Genomic DNA, 11,041 nt, shown 5'->3' with positions numbered 1-11,041 from the left:
TGTGTCACTTTGTCATGGAAGGTGATCAGGTTAGTTTGGCAAGATCTGCCTTTTGTAAACCCGTGTTGACTGGGCCTGATCACCCAATTCTCTTGCATGTGCTTCATGATAGCACTCAAGATCACCTCTTCCATGACTTTTCCCGACACTGAGGTCAGACTGACAGGCCTGTAGTTTCCTGGATCCTCCCTCTGACCCTTCTTGTAAATGCCTATAAGGTCAGGCATCGGGTGGATGGTAACGCAGTGTCTAAAATTGTGAACTGGTTTTCTTCAGGAATATTTCAGTTTTCAACCGTGCTGGACCACAGGAGGTTTATATACTTATGCACAAATGCACTTTGGCACCACAATTGCTGTCTGCTTCCCTATTCTTAAATGTGCTGCACTGCCTGTTTTTTTTTGTCTTTACCTTCTCGCAGAGAATCCCAGTGAGGGTCATCAGGTTCTACTGATTTAGGTCTCATTAAAAAATCCCTTTCTTTAAGGGAACTCTCTGGTATTTGTCATATTTTTTTTCTTACATAGAACTGATTAGTTGCATCACTCTGCCAAAATGTAGTTTGTCTCCTCCAAAATCCATATGCCAAATTATCTCCCCCACTCACCAAGCTCTGCCATAGACACTCTGAACGTCTATTTGAGAACCAAATTGATAAGGATTTTTTTGATAGGCTTGATAAACGCAGCCATTTTCACCAAATATCCTTATAGATTATATTCATCTTAATGTGCTTCAGGAAGAGCTGGAATTATTTTTTATGTTCCATACAGCTGTGGTCTAGCCTGTCTTAATATTATAGATCATGAATAATGAGGCATCTTGGGAAAAGAACCCATCATCTTAATCCATAGACCTTTTTCTTTGTTTGCCCTTGCCACAGTCTCAGAATCTTGCCCCTTGCACAATCTAATACACTCCTCATGAGTCCCAGAACTGTTACTGCTGTTCCTTCTCCAAAATACTGGGTATTGGCAGAGCACAGCCTCACACTGCTCACACCTGTGCTGGGCTGCTGTCCGGTGATAACCATGCTAAACCTTCAAATACCATTTTTTTTGCAGAGGAGTAGCCAAAGCGTGCTGAAAAGAAGGTGTATCAGTCAATCTAAAGTAGTACTTGGTTATTACATATTCTACATTGTTTTCTAATGACTGTTTGGATTGCAGCATAAAAACAACCCCTCATTTCTCTGGTGTTATAGTTGGATAGCAGTTTCTCTTTCCCCTCTCTCTTCTCCCCATCATCAATGATCTAGGAAATTGTGAACACAGGGGTTCTTTAACTTGAAGTAGTGGAGAGCTGTTTATTTTCTGTTCTCAGGACCATGGGACCCTGGCTTGTGCCAACAGGTAATTGTCCCTTCCTGTCTCGTATCACACTTGGCACAAAACTTGCTTGCCAACCTTTTTTGCTTCCTTCACTTCAGGTTATAACCTTTTGTCCTTTTGTTTTAGATGCTGTTTCTCATGTATATTAGTCTTTTGCTTGGATTTTCAGATAGCAGTCACTTGCTATCAATCCTCCTCATAAAATACAAAACTTGAGCTCTAATTTGTTCCTTAATCTATCATTCAGTTCTTGAATTGAGTGTTAGTGCCTTGATCTGCAAGTTATCTCCAGCTTACGAGTTTTACTTCAAGAATCAAAGCATCATCTTCTGGGGTTCCCCCACTCATACCTTGTCTGTATTTCTCTTCATTTCTTTCTCCCCGGCCCCTTTCTTCTGTATCTTTGTCTATTGCTTTGTTTCTTTCAAAAATAAAAATGACTTAGAGGGTCTTTTGCAATGATTAGGGCAAATGTAACAGAAACTTTATGAAAATTATTACAACTGTAAGACTGATCACCTTTCTCAATGATACAACATCTGATAAAAGCACTGAACCTGACCATATAGCTCAGGAGCCAAGAGTGGGAGGGAGAGACACAGAGATGGTTATACAACATGTTCTAATTTGTCACAGTGAGACAAGATTCAGCTTGATCACTTCACTCAGTACAAGTGGATATGTGCTCAAATATTGAGGTTTTCTTACAGTTAGGCAGAAAATATTGTTGTTCTGTGAGAGAACAGCAAGTTAAGATCAAGTGTCTTTTGAAACTGAAGAAATCCAGAATGAAGACTTTTCAATTAGTGACCGAGGCTTACAGTAAAGAGATCGCAAAGATCAAATCGGTTCTTCAAGGAACCCATTTTTTGTTGCTAGAAGATATGAAAGCAAAAACAAGGGAGATCCTCAACAACCTTTCAGAAAATGTGGAATCGCTTTGAATGTTGGTGGCATTGTAGGTAGCTGTGTGTCAACTTAGAAGGGAAACATGTTAAAGGTGATCTTAGTTGATTTTAATTTGTTAGGTAAAAAGTGTTCCAGGCACAGTCTCAGGGTTTTTTTTGTGTCAAACCTCATATTCTCCTGTTCTGAAGTGACTGAGGAGATTAAAGAAATGACAAGCACAGAGCAGGAAAAATTGCTCCATCTTACGGGATTATATCCATCTGTCATATAGCATGAAGGTATATTTATTTCCTGATGTGTATTAAAAAAGATATGCCAAGTTCCCCCCAGATCTATCATCAGAGCCTTTTCAAATAAGAAAATGCGTTAATTGACAGACGTCTTTTAATCTGTTTACCAAGTTTTTCTTCACAACCACAATAAGCCGGATGCTGTCACCAAGTTAATCTCAAGCAAGAACAGAGTGAGAGAAAAAACAGCCAGCATGCCTCTCCTGAAAGGGTATCACTTCTGGTCTGGCTAATGTTCTGTTCCTTTCTCTACTACCTTTGAGTTCTGCATCTAGCCAAAAGGCTAGAGATCAGCATATTTTTTGTTACTGGGTTTGAGGATTTGCTTAGGTAACAGAGAGCAGAAATGGAAGAGAGCTCCTCTTCTCACTAGTCCCACAGGCAAATATAGTAGAATATGTTTTAAAACTTTCCCCTTCCTGATTTTGCTGTACTTATTTTAAGTAGGAGTGGAAAATCGTTAGAATAGCTGTGTGAGTCATACTGCAGATTTCTGCTAGGCTGACACAATACGAAGAGTGACTGTAAAGCAAAGACCGTAAGACTAATGAAGGCAGGTAGTGGTTACTTTCTTAAAATACTATTTTATCTCCAAAGCATTTAAGTTCAAAGATCACAGTAAAATTGAGGAACCCTTTGTACTTTTGTCCTATTTTTCTGCTCTTATGTTGAATCCAAATAAACATGTAATTTATAAATGTGCTTAGTAATAGAGACTTCTTTTCCTCTTTTACTTCAATAGGCATGGTTTTACCAAGAAAATAAATAATTTTAACCTTTTTCCTCAATCAACCCCTTAAGCACATTTGATTAGTTGTATCAGCATTTTATCCTGTAATTAATTCATTGTCTATAGTAAGAAACAGAACCACCTAATGAAACTTCCTAAGCACTGTCAGCCGGGTGCTGCGTCCCAGGGCCTCACTACTCACAATGGTGAGTTTGCACAATATTTTTTACAACTCACAAGATTTTCTGCCACTAGAAGTTCTCAGCTGCACATAAAGCCTGTATGATATCCTGCTACATCCTACCTCTTCTGAGGTCACAAATGGAAAGGACCATTATACTGTCATCTGTTTTAGAAAATAGTGTGACTTCTGCAGAAGAACATGCTGAAACAGATGGTATATTGCTCCAAGAGATACTGCATGTAGCAAATCGAAAAAATAGCTCTTCCCATCTCTATCTGTGTCTTCTTCTCAGTTATAGTTTCAGAACTCAGTCTGAGATAACTTCTGTAAATAAAAGCAGAGACAGTGAATCTGTCACCTTTCTGCCATCACTAAACTGTGCTAAAGAAGAGTTGAGTATATGGAAATCACCCATCCTGTACCTCTTCCCTTGGCTTCCCTTTTGACCAGTTTTCCAACAAAAGATTTATTTTTCACTTAAAAATTCAGTTTCATGTGTTTCTTAAAAGTGTAGGCTTCTTTTTTCTTAACTAGTATTGTTACAGGATCAAATTGTTGACTATGTACCACAATTCTATAGAGATTATCTCAAAAATATATGCCTCCCCATAACAAAAATGAAAGGGAGCAGTATGAATGTCCCATGTGAAAAATCCAGGAAGGAGATATATCATCCTGGGGGGCAGTCCAAGGGATGGATGCTCACAGGAGACGCTGAAGGAATGCTGATTGTGCTAACAAGTAGGCCACAGGATACACTTCCCAAAATGAAATGGTGTAAATGCTGTTTTACAGCAAACTGGAAACTAGCCTGGACAATGTCCTAAGGGTTATGCTATTAGGCTTTTGTATAAAGGATAACATGGGAGTGGGAAGGTAAATACAACAGGTATTCTTGTAGCCTCCTTCCTTAAGGTCACTTGCCTGACATGGCGCTTTCTCCTAGAAAGAAGAGCATTCGTAAACATGCTGAAATTACTATTTCTTCTTCTGATGATAACGTATTCATTTCTCTTTGTCTCTCAACCAGACACAGTCTTCCAAGGTTGAATGTGGGAGAAGAAAGACATTGCATGAAGCAATAAGATTAGCATGTGTTTGCTCATTAATGACCACAAATCTGCTGATTTCTGTTCAGAGCATGTCTTACTTAAGGCTATCATGTAATGGTGGGAATACACATACACTGATGATGGACTGAACAAAACATTTTTTTCTACACACTCAATTTGCAGTGAAGTCTAGACTAGAAACCCTCCCATGTAAAGACAAAAAGGTATGCTGCCAGAGTTTTGTTACTGTAAAAAAGCCATTTTATCTGCAGATGACTTCTGGGTATCAGGAGGAAAAGATTATGTTTTGTCCACCTATTCTTACTGGACGTACCCCTCAGAAGTATTATCTCAGAGTAAGATTTAGGGTTTATCCCTCTTTGGGGGATTTTGTTAAAGTCTCCCAAAGGATTGCACCACTCTCTCTCCAGTGTTCCCATAACAGTTGAGCTTGATAGAAAACCAGTGCTTCCTTCAACTCCACAGCCCTTGGCTGAGGACAGACTTTTGAAAATGCAAGAGTCTGTGCTTACACACACTGAACTTCAAGAAATAAATGGTCTTGGCTGTGTTTGCATGTGCCTGTATTTCAGAGACCTCTGGAAAGACAGAAGGGCTTCTCTACCTCTGTATGCACAGCCGTTACTTGTCTTCTGTGACCCACTCCCACTCACCAAACAAATGTTGTATTTATATCTGACGAGAAACAGGAAGGGAAGATGGCTGTGATAGGCTGAAAACTAGAGAGAAGCTGACGTGGGTATGAGCCCGCAATACAGATGCCCAGTGATAGCAGGAGAACAAACAGCACAGGTGCACCAACAAGGGAGAGTGCAGAGTCGTTGCCATGGGGTGATTTTGGGGTGAGGTAGTCACAAGGAGAAAACAACACGATAGAATATAAAATATATATACTACGTGGGCAGGGTATAGTGGATGGACAGCAATTTCTATTCTAAGATCTCTGGCACATGCACACGCACACACGGTACGGCAAACACATCAAGTCCTCCAGTTCACCTGTGTCCAGCACCCTGGACTGTGGTGAACAAAATGCTCATTCCAACTTGTTGAGGTGTCTTAGTCCAGGCTGGTCGCCTAGATTTTCATGTGGACCTAAGGCTCAGTCTTCTACAGTATTGGATGTTCATTTATGTATTTAGACAGCTCTTTGAGCTCTTGTCTCTAATATTTCTCTAACTTACATAAATGGCATAATTTAACATTGGTCTTTCTAGTCGTGCCACACCAGGCTGATCTCTTTGACTTTCTCTGAACCTGAAGCCAATTATCATTTTTCCCATGGGTGACAATCACATTCTAGCCTCCAACTGTATATACAACAAAGATGTAGACTTTGCTGGATGTAGTCCTGTGAACTCTCAGATAAGCCTTCCCAATAACAGTGATCTGCGCTTTATTTCGCAGTACATCCTGGAATCATCTAATGAGTGAGAACAAGACAAATATAGTAAAAATCTCATTCTATCTGAGGGCACTTTCAGGCCATGCTTCGCTCTGTGATACTTTATGTCAGGGTCTGAGTGTGCCTGTAGCCATTAATGTCCCCAATTTTTTCTGTAGGAGTTAAAAAATTCATTTGTTAATTTATTCCCACTCTGATATATAGAAATTCTCTTGTCCAAGTAAATGTCAAAGCTTCATTTATTTGCATTTCCCCTTATTTTAACTTCTGTACAACGTGGAAAAGAGCCGTTTGTTTTTCATGGCCTATTTAGTATTTGGCTTTTGTAATGAGAAAGGCAGCAGTAAGGCCCTTCTGTAACTGCAGTGGGGACTATATATTGTAATAAATGATTGGGGAAGCTATGCTGCTCTGTAGATGCTTCCATGGTTCCCAGCTGCCAACACACATGATATTGCAGGCAGCATCACAAAATACTGCAGACTTCTAGTACTTTCCTTCCTCTTCCCCCAGTAAATTTATGAATGTAAAACCACAAGATCACCCCTTATACCCTCCACCCCTTCTACCCTCCACCCCTATTTTTCTTTCCTTCTTTTAGCCTAAGATTGGACCCATCTTTACAGATTCTGAACTGCGGTGGCACAAAAACTACTGACAATGCTGGGATGAAACATAAGAAGTCTGTTTTTCCTGATGATGACAAAATGTATATCAGTCCATCTAAATAGTACTGTGCAGTAGATGTGGGTTGGTTGATGTCTTAAACACCTGAAGATAAGTGAATGGTAAGTTCTAGCTATTTCACTTAGGGTTACTGAACTGAGCAGCCCAATAGTGGTGAAACTGCAGTAGCTCAGTTTCCTTAGGTCCACCCACTAGTAAGGCTGAGTCTGTAATCCCAATAGGCATACAAATACACGCACAATGCAAATATACGTACACACACAGCGAGCCACACTAATCAAGACAGACAGAAACACTGATGTAAATGCAGATGGCACCAAGAGAACCAGATGTATGAGCCTCTGAGGCCTGTGGCCCCACACCACTCATGCAGACTGGACCCCCCCTTACTCACAGATACCCTCATGCTGTCCTTCACAGACATTTGTGCATGTGTGTATTTGCACGTGGACAGGCATACACATGCTGGGACCCAGTAACTGACTTTAGACACTCAGTCTACTCAACAACTGGTCCTGCACTCCCCAGTCCTCCAGTTACTTCACACCACTCCGCACACACTAGAGGACCCACGCTTACACAGTATGAATCTCCCAGACACTAGCCCTAGACATGCCATCTGCTTACTAGCTGGCCCTGTATGTTCGCTGTCACAGTCATTGCTACTGCAGTATGAAAGCCTCTGATGTTTGCAGCACCACTCCAGTTGTTGGTACATAGTGTAAGGTGATCCTTCTACTCTTCTCCTAACAGGTAAGCTATCTCTCTAAGGATTGTCAGTGAAAGTTCTTTATAGTGGGTCCCATATGATACTACGCATCACTGGAAGTTGTGCTGTAGAACATTATTCCTACAAATGACAAAATTAAAAAATAACAACTCAAGCTTTGTGAATAGAAAAGTAGCTTGAACTTTATTTCTAATTCAAAGAACTGGGTTCTGAGGCACTAAGCATTGAGAAGGTGTTAGTTATGGAGATATGATAAGATACAATACAATAAAATGCAACATAATGCCATATAACATGGAATTACAGGAAAAACCCAGCAGTGATTACAATAAAATGGAAAGAACAGGAGGGAGATGGAGAAACACCAAGAAACAGTATTCAGAATTTCTTAGAAGCATGGATTCTTTGCTATGGAAAGGTAGAAGGTATAATTTACTCTGTTCCTGTTGATGGGGTGAAGAGGATTCTTCATTTATTCTCTATACAACTTGCCACGAGACTAATTGAAAACAACAAGAAGAATAAACAAATCAAAAAAACTGAGCAAAAGGAACAAATGCAATAATCTAGGAAATAATGGACAATATTTATGAGTGTCCCAACTGTTGTGTCTCCTGAGAGCATTAACAGAAATGGCCATGTTATATCTCTGTGCTTTCTCCCCTCTTTGTACCAAGGAATTGTCTTAACCCATTCAAATTATTCACTTACATACTGAACTTTGTGTGTTAGATTTCTGATCTTCTTGTGGCCTTTCAATATACATGGGGGCTTATAGGAAAGAGAGATTTTTGCCAAGAATTGTAGTGACCGGACAAAGGTCAGTAGTTATAAACTGAAAGAGGGTACCTTTAGATTAGATATAACAAGTTTTTTTTTTACAATGAGGGTGGTGAGGCAGTGGAGAAGGTTTCCCAGAGAAGTTGTGGATGAACCGTTCCTGGAAGTGTTCAAAGCCAGAATGGGAATCCTTTGAGCAACCTGATCTAGTGAAAGTCATCCCTGCTGATGGTGCGGGGTGGGGGGGGGAGCCAGATGATTTTTAAAGGTCACTCCTGACTCAAAGCATTCTGTGAATCGGTGATTGTGATTCAGTGAAGTACAAACCTACTCATTCTAGAATCCTTGAAAAAGGACAAAACCCCAAAACTGAGATTGTGTTCATACTCACACTCAATCCTACTAGGTCACTTTTCAAATATATTTCCCAACCCTGCTTCTAAACTAGTAACTTCTTCGGCTTCCACCACTCTCACTGGGGATATCTTTCAGCCATATGACAAATTTACGAAGAAAAAATGTTTCCTGGTAGTTAGTTAAACCCTTTCCATTTTTTTGGATTAATCCCATTGTTCTTCATAAATCTGTGTAAATCTTGGTTCAGATTTTCTCCTGGCTTACTGGGGAAGTTCCACTGGACTGGAGGCTGGCTGATGTTATACTCATTTACAAGAAGGGTCAGAGGGAGGATCCAGGAAACTACAGGCCTGTCAGTCTGACCTCAGTGTCGGGAAAAGTCATGGAAGAGGTGATCTTGAGTGCTATCATGAAGCACATGCAAGAGAATTGGGTGATCAGGCCCAGTCAACACGGGTTTACAAAAGGCAGATCTTGCCAAACTAACCTGATCGCCTTCCATGACAAAGTGACCCTGCTGCTGGATGAGGGAAAGGCTGTGGATGTGGTCTTCTTGGACTTCAGTAAAGCCTTTGACACAGTTTTCCACAGCATTCTGCTTGAGAAACTGTCAGCCTCTGGACTGGACAGGCGCACACTCTCCTGGGTGGAAAACTGGTTGGGTGGCCGGGCCCAGAGAGTGGTAGGAAATGGAGTTTAATCCAGCTGGAGGCCAGTGACAAGTGGGATTCCCCAGGGCTCAGTGCTGGGTCCAGTCCTCTTCAATATCTTTATCAATGACCTGGAGAGAGGCAATGGGTGCCCCTCCAGTTTGCAGATGACACTAAGCTGGGAGGAAGTGTTGATCTGCTGGAGGGTAGGGAGGCTCTCAAAGGGCTCTGAACAGGCTGGACCGCTGGGCTGAGACCAATGGCATGAGGTTCAACAAGGCCAAATGCTGGGGAAGACTGGCTAGAAAGCTGCCTGGAGGAAAAGGACCTGGGAGTGTTTGTTGACAGCCAACTGAACATGAGCCAGCAGTGTGCCCAGGTGGCCAAGAAGGCCAATGGCATCTTGGCTTGTATCAGAAACGGCGTGACCAGCAGGTCCAGGGAGGTTATTCTCCCTCTGTACTCAGCACTGGTGAGACCGCTCCTCGAATCCTGTGTTCAGTTCTGGGCCCCTCACCACAAGAAGGATGTTGAGGATCTGAAGCGTGTCCAGAGAAGAGCGATGAAGCTGGTGAAGGGGCTGGAGAACAAGCCTTACGAGGAGCGGCTGAGGGAACTGGGGTTGTTTAGCCTGGAGAAGAGGAGGCTAAGGGGAGACCTTATAGCTCTCTACAACTATCTGAAAGGAGGTTGTAGAGAGGAGGGTGCTGGCCTCTCCTCCCAAGTGACAGGGGACAGGACAAAGGGGAGTGGCCTCAAGCTGCATCAGGGGAGGTTCAGACTAGATATCAGAAAGAAATTTTTCACAGAAAGGGTCATCGGGCCCTGGCAGCAGCTGCCCAGGGAGGTGGTTGAGTCACCATGCCTGGAGGTATTTAAAAGTTGGATAGACAAAGTGCTCAGGGACATGGTTTAGGGGCAGATGGGAATGGCTGGACTCAATGATCCAAGAGGTCTTTTCCAACCTGGTGATTCTATGATTTATCCCACATATCTCCTCAAAACCCCTGCTTATTACTGTCACTGTAGGCATGAATTCCTTTTCAGTGCTTACAGAAAAGTATCATGTTATATGTGATATTTCCCTTTATTGCTTTCCAGAGATGCTTTCTTTAATTCTCATCTTTTTCCTTGTGTTCCAAGAGTATTTTGAGAAGAAATTGCTCTGCTATATAGCACTGATTTTATTTGAGTTTTGGAAAAACAATAATAGTAAACTGATCACTTGTGATTTTTCAAAGTAGCTTGGGCAAAGCCTGGCACAGGTATGGACAACAACCCCCCGTGTCCACTGATCTTTGTAAGTAATCTTACAAATAAGGCCAATTTTCAAGTGGCATACTAGCTTACCTTGTTCATCCACACCAGACTGCTCACCAAAACTGCATAGAGCAAAGCTTTACCACAGAGAATGAGGTAAGTGAGCTTCAGAGAATTTCCGTACCGCAAATAGGACTCTGAAAATCAAACATCATAGATACATTGAATTATTGTCATCATAGGAGACTATATAACAAATAGTTTTATTTAAAGGCTTTAAAAATCTTTAAGAAACCATGAAATCTTTAGCTAAGCAGCACAAAAGAACTAGAGCCAAATGAATGGCTCTGTTGACAAGAAATAGAGAGGAATGTGAAAGAACACTGATTCAAAGAACCAAAAGATAAAATGAGTCTAGGAAAGACAGAGATTGGCTTTATGCTTGGAAAGTATGTTCTGATTGGGAATGTTTAATGGTTGTGTTGTCTCACCTTCTAAAAAACTAGGCTTTTAATATGAATCCCATCTTATGAACTCAAATTAAGCAGAAACACAAGATATGAATGTTTTTCACTCGTTATTGTCAGTGGTCTTGTGAATGCTGTTGATATATCAGGAACGTTTTAAATAGACCAGAATGACATGGTATCTAGAG

At 41.2% G+C, this 11,041-nt stretch overlaps 1 gene segment (V, D, J or C); it reads right to left on the bottom strand.

The window, feature by feature from the left end:
* Window positions 1–7,398: 7,398 nt before the first annotated feature.
* Window positions 7,399–11,041, bottom strand: part of LOC138724743 (T cell receptor beta constant 2-like) — a 35,096-nt gene continuing 31,453 nt past the window's right edge. Inside the window, 2 exon segments of the C gene segment in view lie at window positions 7,399–7,838; window positions 10,477–10,583. Of these exon segments, the coding sequence occupies window positions 7,812–7,838; window positions 10,477–10,583 (134 nt within the window).

Source organism: Phaenicophaeus curvirostris, chromosome 1, assembly GCF_032191515.1.
Source record: "Phaenicophaeus curvirostris isolate KB17595 chromosome 1, BPBGC_Pcur_1.0, whole genome shotgun sequence".
In the NCBI taxonomy this organism is placed as follows: domain Eukaryota; kingdom Metazoa; phylum Chordata; class Aves; order Cuculiformes; family Cuculidae; genus Phaenicophaeus; species Phaenicophaeus curvirostris.
Note: the sequence above shows the minus strand (reverse complement) of the source record. Positions and strands in the feature narration are given on the sequence as shown.